Genomic DNA, 20,769 nt, shown 5'->3' on the forward strand with positions numbered 1-20,769 from the left:
TAAAACGCAACTATTTCCCACAAATAAAACAGCCTAGCTTCACACATAAGCGTCCCACAGGCCTAATGCATCCAGAACCCAGTTCTGGTGTGCACTCGCCGGACTGCACACATTGAACCGATACCAAAACCACCAGACCTAATGCTAGAATGCAACTATCAAGCAATTACATCAGCTGCACACTTAACTGGTGCACCCTTTGACACCCTACTCTTTCAACGGACCTGGACTACGGTCCCCAAGGGCATTCAACCTACCAGCGCTTTGAGGTCATACCAATGATGTATAGCATGCTATATAAATGCCAAATAACATGAAAACAGAGAGGTGGGGAAACAAAGGGTAGCAGACCTGACCCTATGTTTATGGCATAATCATACCTACACTCCACTCCTGCAGTTTGCTCAATCTCTTGATCTTTTAAAAGTCATTATATCTTACTAGTTTTAGTCACATGTGCTTGCATGTTGTGTCAATCCATTTGTTTAACATTCAACTTCAAATAGCCAAAATCCATGTGTACCTGTCTTCTTGTATTGCAACTTCTGCACGTTTATTGGGGAATTAAGAGTTTTGTAATATTACTTCTGTTAGCGCAGAATTAAGTTTTGAGGGTTCTGCAGTCTCATTTTATGGGGGGCTTCTATACTTTTTTAGCATTTTCCCCTTTGTGTTTTGGTTTTTCGAACTTCTTTTGGTGATCGGAGGGACTTCTGCTGAAGTCCCCTCTGCCACTACTTCATATTACTACTACTTAAGAGTAGACGTGGGTCACCCATGAGACTTGGGGATTGTTTGAAGCAAACCATTCACAAGTTATACCTGTAAACCTATTTAACTATGTTCACTTAATCATTAAATGACTACAGCCTTCCATTGTTTTCAATGTTTCAAATATTTAATCGCATGTCACAAGGCGATGCACGTTTTGAGCTTTGCTCTTCATCAGGGCTTTTGTTCAATACATGAAGTTTATAAACCAAAACATTCAAAATAAATGTCTGTGACACAAATGTAAAATGTCAAGGAACCCAAAAATAGTTTTTTAAAAGTTAGAAAAATGCAAACAGAAAACAAAAAAATGTAATTTGTTTGTTCTAATAACTGAACAAAATAATAATTTATAGTTCATTTAAGATAGCGTGTCAATCATTGGTTATTATAAAACAATCCTCTGAGGCACATTAGTTTCTACTAGGCATGGATTGAAGTGCATATATTTCCCTAACTTTCATGATAACAATTCTAGCAAACATTAAGTTGCTTTATCTATTACAGTATTCCAAAAGCATGAGTTCCAGGTGTAATTTACAGTGATTGAAATTGTGTGATGCCTTATTTTAACTATTAAGGCTTTGACTTAACACAATATTTCCTTTTCTCCAGCATGGGGTCTGGCATGGATTCACATGCTCATGAATATTCCCTGTCAGGCTGGGAATCCTCGGTTAAGAAAAAATCAGTTTCAGTTTCACTTCTGAACTGTCTTTCTCCTAACAACCAATCACTGGTCTCTGGGTCATACTGCTCCCAGCCAATGACTGCCCTCTACCTAAGCCCCTCCTCTGGCAGCCACCTTCAGATTTTTACTGCACGTTCAAGTGTTGGGAGTCCTCGTGCTTTGGCTCTCGAGCTTTTACTGCATTTTGCGATTTAAGAGTTTTACTCTATTTGTTTGGTCAATCGAGCCTCAAGCTCCACCGATTAACCTTTCCGATTAATGTGTACCCGTTTTCAGATTCTTCTGCGCCCCTTAAGGGTGGATTTTCATTGAGTTTCTTCTTGGTGGATTCCAGAAGCTTCTTCAAGGCCTACACCACATGGATATGGCGGAGGACTCTGCGCCTCTCTTCAAGGTTTGCCCAGCTGCAACCTACGGAACGTCTTTTTGGACGATGGACATTCCCTGTGCCTCTACTGCCTGCATTCGGACCAGATGCATGTGGAGGATTACTGCGTGGCGTGGCGGGAGATGGGGCAGCGCACGCGGGCCGACCGACCCAAGTGCCTCAACGAGTGGCTGCAGGCCAAGGCCGCTGCTCCAAGTGAGTCCCGGCAGCATGCCGCCCCTGCCCAGAAGAAGAAAGCTGAGCGGTCTTCTAAGACCTTTGAGGGCACCCCACTCGTGGGGGCCGAACATAAGGCTGAGCACCGCAAGTCCACTGCCTCCAGGAGCGCCGTTGCTCCTTAGCAGCCATGGCGAGTTCAGCGTCTCCAGCACCTTCGACCATGAGCCAACACTCAGGTTCTTCAAAGAAGAAGTCGGACCATCCGGGCAAGCTTTTGGAGAAGACCCAGGCCGGACCAACGGAGAAGGCCAAAAGGGAGCAGGGTCAGGACCCTCCCACTAAGGTGAAGGCCGTGGGCACCGTCAAGACCGCGAAGGCCCAGGTGCATCAGGTTAAGACCCGCACTTCCATCGAAGTAGTAGCAGCGTCCCTCGCGAAGGCCACCGGAGCGGATTCGCAGGGTATGGCACCTAAGATGAGGCCTGCCTGCCAGGAGGGAGTCCTCCATCGAGCCCATTGTGAAGACTCCGGAGAAGGTGATGCCCATCATTTTACCGAAACCCTCTCCCCTGGTCACAAAACGGAGAAGGGGGGGGGGCACGGTCGGCCTCCAGGGCATGGACATTTCCTCAGAGGAAGAGCTCACCAACCTCCCGGTCCTCCAGGAGATGCATCAAGAGCAGGCCCTACGGGGGGGGATCCCGACGAGGGCGATGACGAAGGTGACAACAACGAGGAGACCGACTAGCAACAAGGCGGTGACGACGGAGCGGATCCTAAGCCGCAAACACCCCGGTCCCCGTTGCTTCCACCCCAGCAACCACCTGGGGATATCTCTGTGGACATCCTGATGGCTCTGCATACCCTGTGCTTGGAAATCTGGACAAGGATGCCTCTAGCACAGATGGCCGGCCTGCGGCGCCGAGGCCATCGGAGTAACCACCACCCAAGAGGAGGAGAGTTCACCCCCCTCTGCCTTTTCACCCCTCGCCTCACTGTCCCCCACCGAGGGAGGACGCAGAACCAGACACAGCGTTGACAGGCACTGGCACTGACAAAGGCGGCCTGGGGATCTCCCATCTCAGCCAGACAGATCTTCACTGCCTGACGAGATTGGCTCATTCCACGTCATGATCTCCAGGGCCTCAGCTGTTCCAGCTCGTCCCGGAGGAGAAGAGGGCTTCCTTTACCAGCGCCGGGAGGCGAAGATGAAGACCATACTTTCAATCCCACTATTGGATGACATTTGGGATGAGGGTTTGTCCCTCATGAAGAACCCTTCATCGGCTCCAGTGAAGAGGGATCGCTACAAGAAGAAGTACAGAGTGCTGGACTCTGCGCCTTTTACGGTCCCAGCCGTCTCCAGACTCTGTGGTTTCGGCGACGGCCAAGAAGCAATCTTCGGGTGCATCAGCGTCGGTGGCCTCCTCCCCTCCCCTCCCCCCCAGACACTGAGGCGAAGAAGTTTGATGCCATGACCATCCAGGCCGCTACCGCCCTTGCCATTGTGGTGCCTTACGACAGGGAACTTTGGTTCAAGATAGCCCCCCTCCTGGACTTCCTTCCCGACGATAAGCGGGCTGATGCGTTCTACAGGAAGGCGAGGTGGCTTCGGACCACGCCATTACAGTAGCCACGGACATGCTGACACGGGATTCCGCCAAATGGGGAACAGCGTTTGACTTCGATGACGGGGCTGGCTGAGTGCCAGTAATTTCTGCCAGGATGTTCAGTCGAAGGTGTTGGAGATGCCCTTCAACTTGGACAATTTGTTTTGAAAGACTGTGGACGAGTCTCTCCAGGCCATCAATGTGGACACAGAGACTGCTCGCTTCAGCAACGGCGGCCGTCCTTTCGGACATCTGGAGGGAAATCCCAAAGTTCCTCTAAAGGGTTTGGAGGAGGTGTCTAGTCCTAATGTCAGCCCCCCGCTCATCGGCTCAGGAGACTTACAGGAGCCGCCCCAAGTCTGGAGGCAGGCGTCGTCGTCGCCAAGGCCCCCAAGGTGGCGCTTCAACATCGAAACAAGATTGAACCGGCCGTGGAGTCGGACCCCCACCTGTGCACCCCGGTGGGAGGCTGGCAAACTTCATCAGTGTGTGCTAGACCATCTCCACCAACCGTTGGGTGCTGGGTGCTCTTGGCCACGGACACACACTAGAGTTCCAATGGAAGTGTCTAAGGATACCACCAGTGGCCTATCAGGAAAACCACATCCATCAGCTGCTGCTGGAGGTACGGGCCATGCTAAGAAAGAGAGCGATCCAGCTCATCCAGAAGAGGCTCCGGAGTGTACTCTCGTTACTTCCTCGTCAGAAAGAAGACCGGCGGTTAGAGACCCGTTCTGGACTTCCGCCATCTGAACAAGTACACCAAGTCCCAAAAGTTTTGGATGGTGACACTTCAGCATGTGCTAGGACAGCTGGAAGCGGAGGGGGTTTCTATCGTCGCTGGACTTGGAAGATGCCTATTTTCACATCCCCATACACAAGGGACACCGCAAGTATCTACTCTTTGTGGTCCAAGGACAGCAATACCAGTTCAAGGCCCTTCCCTTCGGGTTGATGTCGGTGCCACGAGTGTTCACCAAGTGTCTTGCCCTGGTGGCGGCACAGCTATGTCTACGAGGGATCCATGTGTACCCGTACCTGGACGACTGGTTCATCCGGGCGAACTCAAGAGACATCGCCGTCGACCACACGACGAAGACGGTCCAACTCCTGTTGGAACTGGGCTTCTCGATAAACTTTGCAAAGTCTTGCTTGACTCCATCACAGGATGCACTGTTTATGGGAGCCCGACTCAACACAGTGTCGCGCCTGGCGTCTCCATCGGAGGAAAGGATTGCGACCATCTTGGGCAAGGTACAACGGCTGTTGGCCCTGAAGGTCGCAAGGGTAAGATCCATAAAGTCCCTACTCTGCATGATGTCATGCATTTATCTCATTCGGGTGTGCATGCGTCTGCTGTAGCAGTTCCTCGATGCCTGCTGGATACAAGTGGAGGGGAGCTTCGAGGACAGGATCACACTCGACAAGTGTTTCCGTCGAGCGATATGGTGGTGGAGAGTGCGTGCACATCTGTCCGCAGGTGCGGATTTCCAGATCCACCTCATCAGGAGACGGTCACGACGGACGCATCCCTGGAAGGATGGGGAGCGCATTCCGGAAGTCTTCATGCAAGAGGGCTGTGGCTACCGGGGGAGAAGTCATTGCACATCCACGTGTTGGAGCTGCGTGCAGTGTTTTGGGCTTAAGTCTTTCCTTCTGTCCCTCAAGGGCAAAGTGGTACGGGTCTTCATGGGCAACACCACCACGATGTGCTACATCCGGAAGTAGGGGGAACCGGATTCCTGATGCTCTCCAAAGAGGCGCCGGACGTTTGGCACTGGGCCGTAGCCCAAGGGATGTTCCTCGTCCCGTTTCATCTAGCAGGAATGAAGAACACCATTGCCGGCTCTCTCAGCAGGGAGCTGCGCTCTTGCCATGAGTGGGAGCTTCGGCAGGACCAAGTGGATCTCCTGTTCCGCAGATGGGGCAATCGCCAGCTCGATCTGTTTGCGACAGCGACGAACACCAAGTGCCAGAGGTTCGCCAGCAGGTTTCCCCAGCCGTGGAGCATGGGGGACGCATTCTCTTTCCCCTAGGATGGCCTGTTTCTGTATGCGTTGCTGTTGCTTCTTTGACTAGTCAATCAACTCAGACGGTCCCGGTGCAGGATGATCCTTGTCGCACCGGTCTGGCTGAGACCGATATGGTACCCGGACCTTCTGGACATGTCGGCGTCCCCTCCAGTCAAGTTTCCGGCAGATGCAGATCTTCTCTTCAGGGAAAAAGGCACGTTCCTGCACAACAACCAAAGATCACTGAACCTGAAAGCCTGGCTCCTGCAGCACTAGAGTTTGGGGGCTACGATCTCCCAGCGGATTGTAAGGAGGTGCTAGCCAAGGCCAGAGCTTCATCTACTCTCAAATGCTACGGGCACAAGTGGAAGAGGTTCGCCGCCTGGTGCCGTACTCAGAAGATCGACCCTCGGCAAGTCACTGCTCCCAGGTGCTTCCGTATTTGTTGGCCAAGGCAGGACTGGCCCATGCTACCATCTAGGTTCATCTGGCGGCTACCTCCCGCTACACTATATCTCCTGGACAATCATCCTTATGGTCGCATTGTTTGGTCAAGGAGTTTGTCAAAGGACTATTTTGCTTGTTCCCGCCGGTAAAGGCTCCGGCCCTGGCATGTGAGCTCAATGTGGTGCTTACTAGGCTCAAGGATCCACCGTTCCAGCCTATGCATTTGGCGCCACTGACATTTTTGTCATGGAAAACAGCGTTTCTTGTGGCCATCCCCTTTGCATGACGAGTGGGAGAGATCCAGGCCCTCTCTTGTAAACCACATTACTTGACATTCCACAAGACCTGGGTGGTGCTGTAGACGCCCCCTCCTTCATGCACAAGGTGCCGTCAGACTTTCATCTAAACGAGCCCTCGGTGTTACCTGTATTCTTCCTGACGCCTTTGTTGCCGGCTGAGAGGACTTTGCACTCGCTGGATGTGGCTAGAGCCCTGAAGTTCTATGTGGACCGCATGGAGAGTTTTCGGAAGACATTGCAACGTTTTGTGAACTTGGCACTGTGAACCATGGGAAGGCCCTCCAAGGCTTCCATTTCCAGGTGGCTTTCCGGCTGCATCACCCATTGTCACTCGCGGTCGGCAAACCGACCATTACCTGGCGGTCCGAGAGCCCATTCGACCGGAGCGATCGCTGCAACTACGGCGTTCCTTTCTGGTGTGCCCCTTCTTGACATCTGCAGGGCTCCTACGTGGAGGTCAACGCACACCTTCACAAAGTTCTACTTCGTGGACGGGGATTGCAGGGAGGAGTCCAGAGTCGGCCAAGCAGTGCTGCGCAACCTGTTCGCTTGAAGGTGAGCCTGGTGTGGAGGTAAGAGATGCTTAATGTTGAGCCTTGCCACCTCCCGAGGTTGTGCTTGTGTGTACTGCTATGTATTCTTTATTCATGAACATGTGAGTCCATGCCAGGCCCAATGCTTTAGAAGGAACAAGTTACTTACCTGTAACTGTTGTTCTCCAGCATGCGTCTGGCATGGATTCACATGCCAAACCTCCCACCTACCCCTCTCCGGCTCTTCTCTTGGTCCTACTGCCACTTTACGTGCTACCAAATCTGAAGATGGCTGCCAGAGGAGGGGCTTAGGTAGAGGCCAGTCATTGGCTGGGGGCAGTATGACCCAGAGACCAGTGATTTGTTAGGAGAAAGACAGTTCAGAAGTGAAACTGATTTCATGAGCATGTGAATCCATGCCAGACCCATGCTGAAGAACAACAGTTACAGGTAAGTAACTTGTTCCTTATTTATGTAGTTTTCTATGTGGGTTTCACCGAAAGAATAAACGACTATTTAGTCATTTTAAATAGATTAGGGATGTTACCATAAAATATCTAAGGAGATCAGCATTACTGTTTCTGTGCAGGCTGGGGCTTACCTTTCAATTAGAGCCCTTCCTAAACCATGTGGTGAAGGCCCTGCATCACATGTAGGTGTTTATCGGCTGCCCTGAGGATCGCATCGTTTATTAAATTCGGAAATGATTAAAGGGATAATAATGTCAATCTCTTTCTTCAGATAATATGGGCGCCATCTTGAGACGTACGGGGCGTGTGTTATTTCCATATTAAGAATAAATCCATTTATATTTGGCTGTCTTTCTTATTAAGGATTACTGTGATAACAAGTTTCTCTAACAAATGTGTGCATACCTGCTAAAGTATATTATTGCCTGTATATACAAAAGTTTAATGTACCACATTGCGTGTGAATGTCCATTTGGGACGGTGCATTTAATGATAATGCTTCATGAATTCGGACATTATATTGAAACAAACACTTTATTTTACTGATGGCGCTGTGGGCACCATCTTGGAACGTTTAGGATACCTATGTATCAATATGATGGATGACTATAAAGTCACGAGAATGCTTGTCTATTCAGCAAAACTGTGAGAGCGTCTTCCCTATTGTATACATGTTTTATCACCCAATTACCTTAAATACATATATACTATAAAAAAGAAATTACTGCAGGTTCTACTTATGCCAGTTCATGTCATGCAGACAGGGTTGTGCAGAAAAGTATTGCTAATGTCTTGCTGCACATTGCCAGGACAATCCAAGCGCCTTTTCTAAATATTGCCAAATGAGATTAATACCCATACATATGTGTGTGTGATCAATCATATTTTATATATTTTTCCACGAAATGTACTAACAGCTATGAGCGTTATGTTTGAATTTCGCCAATTAAGTTTACTTTCTCCTTCTATGTTATTAATTTGCTTCCTGGATCTTGAATTCATCATAACTAATACTATTTTTGAATTTTTGACGTGCATTTAAAATGGCTCTTGAATGTTTGTTATAACTTTCACTTCTATTGCGTAAGGTCCAGCTTCTATTCTCGTTTCCATAGATATGAAAGGTAACCTTTCCAACGCATTCAAATAAAAAGTCAAGGCATTTAGCCCAATATTTCAATATTTTCTGTAATTGTTCATTAATTCTAACCTATATATGTTTTTGTACAATTGGTTTGATAACTAAGGGGGGATAATTATATATCACGAAAATCCGAGTCAAACATGTACGTGTGGTTAGTCGAATAGTATGTATCTAGCTAGTGCCAATGAATACATTCATTTCATTGCCCTTCTTAAAGACCAGACTGCCCTTGTTAAAAAAAAGAGTCTGCCTCTGTTCTCCTCATTTCAGCATCTGTCTCCTCTCGATTTCTGATTGCATTTTCTAATTCCAAAGAAGCCCTTCTTATTCATATACCCATCTGGATGCTTGGATGCATCATCCAATGTTTTGCAAGTGCCTTCTGCTGTTTCCTGAATCGTGTTGCATGGGAATGTTCTGTATCCTTTGCCGTAGTTCTCTTTTAGTGCTACCAACAAAATCTTTTGCAACCACAGACTATCAATTATATGACCTATTTTGTACAATTAATTCATGAGGTGAACTCCTCTTGTTGGTATATGTGGTGTATTCTTCAATTTTGTTAAAGGCACATGGACACATGCTGCATGTTCCACAATTGTGAAAATCCTTCCGCTTAGTCAACAAATTATCATACCTTTGACTTTCTGTGACCAGGTAGCTATGGCTAAGTGTTTGTGCAGTGTTCCTGAAGCATTCAGCATTGGCACACAGACTCTGTGACTAGGCGGAGGTGGTAAGTACAAAAGGAAAGTCTGCACTTTAATCTTCTGTGCAGGTCAAGGCAAAGACTGTAACAGAGGGAGTAAACATCTTAAACGCTCTAGTCCCATGCTGAAGTTCCCCTCCAACCGTCGCTCTCGGAAACCCCCCACCCACTCGCACTATACATTCCATCAGGCATTCCACAAGCAGCACCGAGCAGACAACATGCAGGATGCCACACACACACACCTCCTCCCTAAAGAGAAACCAGAACTAACCCAACACTTGCGCAACCCAACCACTCAGAATAAAGCCAAACAACAACAAAACACAACAGGATGACAAAGGCTCCAAAAAGAACACCACTCCCATATGCCCTAGTCTGCCACACCCAAGCACAATCTACCCACATGAGGGGGAAACCGCTGCACAAGGCAGCACACCAACCTACGCTTGCAACCATCCATACACCACCTAACCTCCTTTTGACCTGACTTGCCACACCAGGTCCTCTGGTGGTCCACCCCTGAGCACAACCCAGCTCCACAACACAACAAACATCCTGTCATACCGCCGACATCTGAAAGTCCTGAGGAAACACTAAACATCCTGGAAACCACTCATCACCACCACAACAACCACTCATGAACACCAGAATCACCTCAAGAACATGACCAGCACCACAAGCGATTCACAATACAAAGTACCCACTAAACCACAGACGGTATCACAAGGAAGTAGCAATGTCAAAAACCACGCGAACACAGGGGGCAAATCCTATGCTCGCGGGTAACCTCACATTCACCTTAACACAAGGTGGTCAATCTTATGTTCAGGCAATGGTAACAAAGTATAAATAATAATCCATACAACTACTAGGCGGCTAAACTATTTCACCTACACCTGCCACATGACAAAACCATAATTGCAGAAACCTGCAAGACACTAAATTCCTCCTAGTGTCACTACTTCTACACTACTGCTGCACGACCGTGCTTGACCGTCCTATGCCTACAACTGCTAACACAAAGGCTCCTAAGTCAAAACTCCTGCACAATAAATGTTAAAAAGTCTGACATCTCAAACACCAACCCATTACCTGTTGGCAGTTACTATCACAACAAAACCTACAAACACTTACTACCTGACATCATGACTCCCAACCAGAATACTAAACACCTACCCTTAGCTGGTGTCAGTAGCAACAACTACTGCAGTACACTACAAACACCTACACTTAACTGGTGTCCATATGGAAAAACACCTACTCATAACTGGTGTCCACCATACATTCTCCATTCACTCCGCAACATACACCTCTGCACCACAACCACATCAAATGCACCCTACAATCACTCCAACTTAATTCACCCGTCTTTGCCAGTCACAACCAAAACATGCACTCTAAAACAATTGAAACTTCCTTTTAAAGTAGTGGTAATCGAGCACTACTTCAAATCACTCTCCAAAATGGCATTACCCAAAAATGAACGGTTTTAAAATACAAGTAGTGTAATATCACAAAATAAACGTTAATTCTAAAAATACTTCTATACCAGACAGCACACTACTTCCAACACAACAAGAAATGTACAACATGCCTACATGGTGCCCTGTCAACACCCAGAAACATTCCCACAATGTCTACTCAGAACACACAACCAAATTGCTCCAACTACACCAAAACAACACCTTTTAAATTCGTAAACTTCAATGCAAAATTGACATATATAACGTTGCTGATTTATATATTTTCTAAAATATATTATTCTTAAACAACCTAAATTATTTCATCACACACTCACAGATCACCATTTAAATATGCATCCACTATGAAACTAAGACCTAATTTACAATCTAAGATTATGCACAAGAAAATGTCTTCTAACACCTTTTTTCCACTTACAGGTCACAAACATTCTGCCAAGATAAACTGTAAATCTGTGTAAACAGCAATTTCAGACTCCCATTTGTCTACACAATGCGCAGTGCAAAAGTAAAATTCGCCGACCTTGAAACAACAAACAGTGCAACAGTACATCCCAGCACCACCGCTCCAAAGTGATAAATGTATTTCATGTCCTCGGCTATCCCGCACACCGAGCCGTAAAAGATAGTCTTAGTCATCGTCACGCATTGGGGACATTGGAAGGTCCCTTCCTTACTCCCCTCACCTTCATGCTCCGTGTCCGGTGCGAGCGTTGGGAAGGATTCTACTGTCTTCACCAGAAGACCTCACAATGCATCAGTGTTAGGCAAGATTTGATGCAGTACCCTTTGGTCCACTACAACAACCTTGACCTCCTGGCAATAGGAACTCAACCTTTGGTGTAGTCTGTACTACACAGGTTGGTAGTGTGGTTGAGCAGCCAGGCGTGGCTCCGGAGGGGTCAATGTGAGCAGTAGGGTAGTTACACAGATTCACAATGACCAGTATCCAAATAAACACTTATACTCAAGGTTTCTTGATTAAACAATTATTAATTTAACAGTCAGTTTGAATAAGCCTTCTTCAGAAGGGGCAATATAATAGTAACACACAAATGCACTCCAAAATACACAATTAGTTTCTCTGAATCAGCAAAAAACCATTTGGGTTGGCACACAGACACTTCCAAAGCCCTCAGGTGACTTAAATAACTAAGGCACTGTGGACATTAATATATCACTGGTACATTAGAGCAATACTGAGATGAGTGTCAAAGGGGTTATTAGGATAAAACAAGAGATCACACACATTCTGAAGCAGGTAAGTACTTTTGAACCCCACAGTGCAAAGAAAGTGAACACCTTCCTTTTCTTCGGTTTCCTTCGTCCAATGGTCGACTCTGCCTTGCAAGCCAAAAAGCCTCTCCCATTCATTCCAACCTAGCTGTCAATCACACAGCAGGGTGACTGTCCTTGCCAGACAGCCAGCCAGCCGGCCGGCCAATCACCTTTCCTGTAACCGAGGGGATTAAGCACAGCGTTTCGAGCACCTCCCTCACTTCCTGCCCCTGCCTGACCTACTGGAGCCAGAGGCGGGCTTCACTCGTGAATCCCGCCAAAAACCAAACGAACAAAGGGACCAAACCTGGTTTTGCCCACGACGTAAATCTCAAGAAGGACCTTTACAACAAGAAATGACGAAAAAAGAACACCAGGCCATTTTGACAAAATGGGCACCCATGGGTGCTTCACTGCGGCTGCAAACACAGCCCGCAGTAAAAACACACAACGGTAGTTAAAAGTAAACCACTGCCATCACCGGTTAATTGTGCAAAGGGTAACATAAAAATTGTTGCATGAGAACCTAGACAAAGGGGATTAAGTAACACCTCCACCACACCATAGTAAGATAGTGTGTGCTGGGTCTAGAAAGTTACAAATGTAAGTAAAGTCAATTTCACTTCACTGCTCTTGGAAACAGTAGTTTATCCTAGATAAGTTATTTAAACCTTTGGGAAATCTGAAAGACTTCCCTGTGCCACTGCACTGAAGGTGCTCTGTGTCACAATGTAAAAAGATGCTTATGGAGTTTGACAGACTCCAAAAGAAACAGAGTTTATTTACAGAAAAATATGTGAGAGAGTGGGGGAAAAAGGTAAGTCCTAGAGTCCAGCAAAAGTGCTAGGGGGTCTAAGGTAGAGAGGAATTGGCACATTTCTGAGAATTCTCCCCAACAATCAAAGCCCAGCGCGCTGGGAAGAGCTCCGTGACACCAACGGCCACCTCTCCAACGGCCATGGTGGACCAGCCCAACCACTCTGCAACTTCCAGCACTGCTCCAGCCCATCCAGCAGGATTAAATCTGTACCTCACAGCGTGCCACGAGTGAACGTATCAACATCACTTCAGGCCGCAAATGCCTCCTGGAACGCCACTTGAAGCAACGGACTGCTGGTGCTCCTTCTTGCAGCCCATAGTACAACACTGTTACAGCTGCTCTGCTGGACCACCACCGCAGACCCCAACGCCGCTCAGGATTACACGAGGGTCGACTCATGAAGCCTCAGGTGACTTCCGCTCCCCTTCAGCCAAATCAACGCCAGCCTTGCTACTGCTCCACGTCCCACCATAGAGCCCAAGCCTCTGGCAGCCCTCCACCTGCAGCTGCTGGAGCACGAACCTCAAAAGGAGCTCCCACTGCTCCAAGGCACTGCACCACCCGACACAAACAGGTTGAATATCCCGGCATTTCCTTGCTGACGCTACTAGGACCTGGATGGGCACAGGACTTCTACTGGGTCCCCCAACACCATCTTCCAGCCTCCGGCGACACCACTGATGGACTCTGCCAAGCCACTTGATACCTCCTGGAAGCTACTGGGCTCCTGATACTCTGCTGAAAATCCCCTCTGCACTTCCTGACACACACACTCATCACCAGGAAAGGCCTTCCACCAAGAAAGCACAACATTTCAATCTAGGTCTGGCTTTCACCATTCTCATCGCCAAAATGAAGCATTCAGCATTGTACACAGACCCAGTAACGAGGTGGAGGCAGTAAGTACAAAAGGAAAGTCTACTTTAATCTTCCGTTGCAAGTTAAGACAAAGACTGGAACCACGAGAGTACACATCTTAACAGCTCTAGTCCCATGCTGAAGTCCCCCTCCAACCGTCACTCTCGGAAAACCCTCACACACTTCCATCAGGCATTCCACATACAGCACCCAGCAGACAACATGCAGGAAACCACAGATCCCTGTCTTTTTAATACCATCTCTGGTGTGTCCTTTATGTAATTCCTCATACCATCATCTAGAAGTAGAATCCTTGAATGCTTTCTCAGAATTTTGAAAATAGTCTTCTTGCGGAGTTGCCTGATGAACCAGACAGTTTCTTCATTGTGAGTATTTTTGGCAGCCTTGGGATTGAGTAATCCCTTTATCTCTTGCTTTCTGGCTTTTTCAAGGGCTTCTGAAACACCTTTATTTCTCTTCATAACCTCGACTGATCAAATCTAGTACCTAGCATCCCTCTCAAAATCCTCAATTGGGCTGCAATTTCTCCTGGCTCCAAGCATCTCCCCTTTGGGTATATTCCGAATGGGTCTGCGTTTTGTTGCAGGTAACATGGAGTACCTCACTTTCCTTATGATATGTTCAGTTCTCAATATTACACTCCAGAATCCGAATCTCCAAGTCTAAGATTGTAATCATTTGTTCGCCATGTGTGCAGATCAGTTCATTATATAAAAACTAAGCTAGATTTTTTATTTCCCCTCCAGATTACAAATATATCTCTAATGAATCTCCTCCACATGAGGGCCTACTCGTCTAAACCTGAATGGGTGGGTGCAAGTGCATGGCCTGTCTTGTATTGCCCCATGAACTGGTTAACTACTGTGGGATCACATCAGGCTCCCATAGCACTTCATATCAATTGGTTGCAGTAATCCCCATTGAAAGTAAAGTTATGGTTCCAGTGGTAGGCTAGTATCAGCTAGTAGTTTGGTTTTGTTAGGGATGCAAGATGATTTACTACATAACTAGCCAAATAGGCCTTTATGGTAGCAATTGTGGGTACTAATGTTTTTTTAAAGTTTTACTCTCAGCCATTTTGTTTTAGGAACTTCATTAGTTAAGCCTCCATTGGGGTTAGAACCAGTTCCTGGCCCTGATCAGGCCACTACAATTCTGGGAAGAGCTGAGCCTGGGTGTTTGATGTTTTTATGGGAATACCTTCAAATGGTATTGGTGGGCTAGCAAAAGCTAGCCCCTGTAAGTGAAGGAGCATACAGGAGAACCGTTTTTCCTACACTCAATACTGTTTATTTATTTTTTTTGGAAGGCGAGCATGTCTGCTTACCTGCTGGAGAATGTTGGCGCCTGTTTAAAACATATTTTCTTTTTGCTGCTTTCCCTATATTTTTTGCTTTGTTTTGACTCCTGACCTGACTTTTCAGACTTCCTGGAGGTAAGTCTAGCCTACATCTTTACTTCCTTGCTTTGTGCTAATTTTATGGGAGACTCATCAGCCCATAGGACTATCGGTACTGAGAGATTGTCTCTATGTATTGCATGTATTTTTACACCTGCACACATCACCCCCAAAGTGATGTATCCTCATTTTTTCCTATTGTAATTTGTGGGTTATAAATACAATGTGTACAGGATGTGCTGGTGGCAGTGGTATTTTTCTACTGTGTTTTTACCTTTTTACCTGTGCACTTTTGCAATTACCCCAAATGGCAACTAAGGGTGGCTAGCGCCATACGAAAGCTGTGCCACACGATTTTCCCATGTCATTTGGCCATATTGTTCTTTTAACTTATTCCTGCCCTCTCGGGTCTCAAATTCCTGGATAAATCTGATGCTTCCCTGGGCAAAGGTGGTTTTTGTATGAGCCCGGATGTGGGGGCTGGGTCTGTCTGGTCCGAGTACACTGGCTGACTGAGATCTGTTGCTGGGCAGATCTTGCGGCAGTGATTATCCATAGTTGAATAGCCATGATCCGTTTGAATGGTGCAGATCCTTACAATTGGATAAAAGGAAGATTCCTGTAGCCATTAGACAGATCATCATTTGAGTCAAACCCCTATAAAAAAGTACAGCCACTGACTGCCGGTGGACGACTCCTGCGGTTCACCAGTACCAACTTCAGTGACGTCCCGGTGAAGCCCTGTTCCTCTGTCCTGATCTGAAGAAGGCCATAGTTGATGTTTCGACTCGAGTACTGGTGAGAACAACCAGCCTCAACCCCTTGAGGATCTGTTCCTTCTGAGCCTTCGGACGGGTCCCTGGACCAACCGGTAGCTCTCTCCTGGTCTACCTCTCTGCAGCTGTCGTCGTTCCAAGTGCATCCTTTGAACTTGAAGGATCTTCAGCCTGTACGCCAAGATGCCTGCCCTTGCGTTTTCAGCGGTCTTGTATCAATGGAAGCTGTAGAGGGCCTACTCCTTTGTTCATCCCTGGAAGGTCGCCTGTCACTGCCTGCCCTGGTGACTCCCATTGCAATCCGTCTTCGTTTATCCCTGGAGGTGTCATGAGGTCGCCTGTCCCGCAGGAGTTGTCAACTTTTCTTCGCCTGGATGTTCAGCTGGATGGTGCCTAGAACAGAAATTCAACCACCACAACTGACAAACTAAATACTGATGCCGAAGTGACCTCTAAGCCCCCCCCGTCAACAATGATCAAGCACAGAAGTAGGTGTCCCCAATGGAATCTGGAACCTAAGCAGTGGTGCCTGGAGAAATCTGAGTCGGGGTACAAAAAACATACCGGTTCCTCCCTTCCTCCTGCACCCCAAAGGGTGGCATGGACGTAAAGCCCTGTCCCTATCTCCCGTTTTCCTGACTTTGGTGGTGACCGGTCAGGGATCCCTTCCTAGGCTTTCTTAGTGTATTGAGATTGAGTAAATTACTTACCTGAACTTTACTTACCTTTTTTGAACTTTGAAATATAATCACTGGCATCATCCAATCACGTAGAATACCAATAATTCCAGGAATGCTTACTATGTGGACTCATCGTAAACTACTCCCACACACCCCTAGTGAGTCTAAGCCTACCTGCTCCGCTACCTATCTTGATTGGGTTTGACTATATTTCATTGTCATTCATAATAAGTTGGCCTTCCAAAATTGACCCGCAGGGTTGACTTTGGAAATCCATCTCAACTAGATTCTAATTAAAGATACCTTACATAAGCCACAAACTATAATGATTACGATTGTGCATCAGGCATCTGTTAAAGATGCCATTATTTTGATGAGGCAAACAGTGAAGTCCCTTCTGGCTTTAGTGTCTTTGAATAAGGTTGGCATAACTCATCAAGTTATGTGTTTAATTTTACATTAACTTAAACTTCTGAGGACTCTGCCCCATATTTACCAGCCTTTAAAACAAACCGGCATGTAAGAGGTTTACTAGATATTTTAAAGACTAGTCTACCTCAGCCTACAATAAGCAAAGGTGTGCCCAACCCCAGTAAACAAACACGCTAACAATAATGTCTGCTGAATTTTAAAATACAATGTTATTTTCACCAGTAATGCTCATTTTAGACTGGAAACACTGTAATTCAACCCAGCCGACGTTATTCCTGTTAATTACATGTCCATTGCTTTCAGAAGATTGCAGACACATGCAGGTTGTCTCTCAAAAGAATGGTTAACCTTGTCTTTTCCCCCAGGTTAGGTATGACCTGATTGTTTCGGCCTACTCTCTCAATGAACTTCCAAGTCAACGAGACCGCGTTCAGACGATCGAAACTCTGTGGAGAAAGACAGATGGTTATCTGGTGAGTACCCAATATCATTGTGGGTCATGATTTTTATTGCCAGCTATTTCATTGTTTTGAGATGGATGGTGAGCGGATAAATATGGTAGGTGTGAGGAAACGATTCTGACGTTCAACGATGATGGCTAGAGTTTAAAATATGGTTGGTGCAGCTTTGTTGCTTATTTTACGTGTTTGCCCCTGATTCATGAGTATGAAGTAGTAGAGCAAGATGAACTGTTCAGATAAACAGGAGAGTCTAGAGCTAGGCAAGTGTTCAGTTTTTCTAAAGCCCTCCCAGACTTTGTAAAAACGATACATCGGAGGCAGTACATAAGCTCTAGTCTTAGTATAAGGCTGTACCACCTGAGGATGGAGTTAGCATGGATGGCACAGCCATGCTCATTTTACGAGGCAGAGAGGGCTGTAGCTTGGTACATAGAAATTGTAGCATACTTATGGTCCAAAGAAACACTATATATTAAAAAAAATAAATGGTTTCTTTAAATACAAGTAGGCCCAGATACATCTTGGGGAAATACGTATTTTAACATATCATATAAACATAATTATATAAAAACCAACTCCTTACTTAAAGGATACAACCCAAAGTATAACCTTATTAAGAATAGCAATCAGTAGTTCAAGTTGAGTCCAAACTATAACACATTTAGAATGCAACCAGCTATTCCTGGGGAGTAAAACCAGGTTACATATACTTTTTGAATGCAGTATGTTTTTCAAGGGTAGTAGACCCTGTCAGTCAAGCAGTGGCACACAGTTAAGAAATCACTTAATAAACCAACCCTGTTACACGTATGCTCCTTGCAACATAACCTTTTAGAACTCAGTTCTGAGTTAGCAAAACAACTCATACTTTCTGGAGAGGCCTTAAACTACTCAATGACAAGTATTAACACAACTATTTTTGAATTCCTTCAGCAATTCATGGAAAGTAAAACCCAATTACACTTTAAGAAAGCCACAACGTATTTTAAGGTAAGTAATGGACCCTTTAACTATTTTGGGACTGCTCTAAGCAGTTTCAGGGGAGGCACAACCCAGTGTTACAAGGTTAGAAGAGCAGCAGCAATTCAAGGTAAGTAACCACTTACTTTTAAGAGGTGCTTCAAGCAACTTTGAGGCAAGTATTACCTCAAGGACTGTTTTAGGTCTGTATAACGCAGATCAGGGAAAGCAACAACCTCTGGTACACTTTGAGAAGTACACAATGTTATTGCAGGTAGTTAAACCCTATTGGTAAGCTTGTACACTCATTCAGTTAAGCAATGATAAAACAGTACCCACACTTATCACTTTTCAAAAGGGGGGAAAACATCATTCAAAGTAAAGCAATTTATATACTTTTTAGAGGGTACACTGCACCTCAAAGGTAACTGAAGTACACTTTGTAACTTCTTCTTTCACAGAGATACAGTTACCACACTAATTGTTTCAGCATGTAAGTTCATTTACACTTGTACATTTCCAGACAGAATCTGTTCCTTATCCAGTCCTTCCCCGGTCTATTGCATGAGTTTTCTGAGGTAGAAGAGGGACCCTAGTGGTCTAGGTGCCAGCTGTAGGCAGGGTGACATGGGGTTCAGTTGCAAGAAAATCAAAGTTTCATAGGAGATGTTCTTTAAACAAGTAAGTATTCACTTAAGTGTTCAGAGGCTTCTGAGAAGGCCCCTATGTGTTTCAGCATTACTCCTGGGCAAGTGGTAAGGGCAAACTCCAAACCACATGAATCACCCACTCGGCCTCACAGGATGCACACCAGACTTAAGGTAAGTAATACTCCAGCCTGCGCAGTACATAAGTAGAAAAGTTGAACTTCTGGGTGGATGCCTTCAGGATGCACCAGATTCTTGGTCTGGAGATGAAAGAACTGGACACTGGATGGGAATTTGCAGCAGCAGTCATCAGCAGAGACTTCCAGCAACAGATACTTCACGGATTCACGCGGCTCTGTGGTTTTGGTGCCTTTTTACAGCAGCCAGAAGGAGGAGTATCGCCGGTCGGATTCTATCCGCTCTCTTGGTCCTGCACTCAGGTGACGGGACTTCAGGGATTCAGATCTTTTCTCTGGAGAGCCAGGAGGAGGCTACCACAGTTTCCGATGGATTCGGACTTCGGAACCCCATGCACCACACAATGGCTCGAGGTCCCAGGGTGTTGGGGTATTGAAGAAATGCCTCCAAGCCTCCCTTATAGAAAGGATCAAAAGTTAGAAAAATGTAACCTGCATTGCCTATTGCAAACAGATCAATGTAAGTATCATTGTACTCTGAAACAACAGGTGTATGAAAGATGTGTTACAAGTCAAAAGACTTATTCCAGAAGATAGTAGTATGAGTTTTATCCTGGCAGGCGAGTACACCATGAAGGGACATATAGTGGTTAGTCCTGGGAGGTTAGTGGGCCAGGAAGAAGAGGAGTTGAAGTAATGTGACTGTGGTAGAAGGTTGTGAACATTGCGGTGGAAAAGAAGTGGCAATTCCACTAGTGTGTTTTGATGAACTATTCTACAACCATCCTGAGTGAGGTAGACATTCTGAATGAATCATCTTGATTAAGGTGTTGGTAATGTAGAAGAAATGCCATGTGATGAAGTGATTGGTGTTCTGATAAAATCATCTTTTTCCATTGACTTTCCAATTTGATGAAGGAAGACTTTTTGGTTTATCCAGTAGAAGGCTATGAAAGCTTTAACAATTGTCCTAAGAGTGACAAACCTTTTTTGAAACTAAGAAAGTTACTTTGCCAAGTGAAGGACATATTGGATGTAAAAAAACTGTATTCCACCTGGAGTATTACCTGGTGAGTGAAAATAACTTTTCTAAAACATCTTAAATTGATCCTGAGGAAAGGGATCCAACCCTGTGTAAAGACTGGAGGGGGGTGCCTGTACTCCTGCTCTTTATTGTGGGATGTATTGACCCACTCTGCTATACTATGCTGCCTCATTCTGCTATCTATGGTGCGAGAAACAGCAAGATGGCGGCAAAACCCTTGTGCGTGCCATAACCTCCAAAACTGTGTTTTGCAACACGCAAAAAGATGGCTGACAACCTACCACCAATGGTGCATGTGTGGTGGAACATAGCACACGATGCAGAAAAAGTGCCAGTGGCTCAATGACAAGTAAACGTAGAGTGCAGAGGGAGAAGCAGCGCTTTGCAAGTGAAACTCCAAAATTCGCGTGTAAATGACATTTACTTAGTTGCTGAAACTTCAAAATACCTGTAAATGATACTGTCCAACACTCAAAATCTTGCTTGGCGATAAAATCCATTTAATCTAATGAAGCACTGTGAATGTACAAGGTCCTGA

At 46.0% G+C, this 20,769-nt stretch overlaps 1 protein-coding gene across 3 annotated transcripts in view; it reads left to right on the plus strand.

Moving 5' to 3' along the window:
• The window catches only part of METTL17 (methyltransferase like 17), a 480,739-nt gene that overhangs the window by 316,709 nt on the left and 143,261 nt on the right, over positions 1–20,769 (plus strand). For all 3 annotated transcript variants that reach the window (XM_069634026.1, XM_069634027.1, XM_069634028.1), the window contains exon 9: positions 17,347–17,454. In XM_069634026.1, the coding sequence (XP_069490127.1) occupies positions 17,347–17,454 (108 nt within the window). The remainder of the gene's footprint in view (positions 1–17,346; positions 17,455–20,769) is intronic.

The sequence above is a fragment of the Ambystoma mexicanum genome, chromosome 13 (assembly GCF_040938575.1).
Source record: "Ambystoma mexicanum isolate Mex_15411 chromosome 13, UKY_AmexF1_1, whole genome shotgun sequence".
Classification (NCBI taxonomy): domain Eukaryota; kingdom Metazoa; phylum Chordata; class Amphibia; order Caudata; family Ambystomatidae; genus Ambystoma; species Ambystoma mexicanum.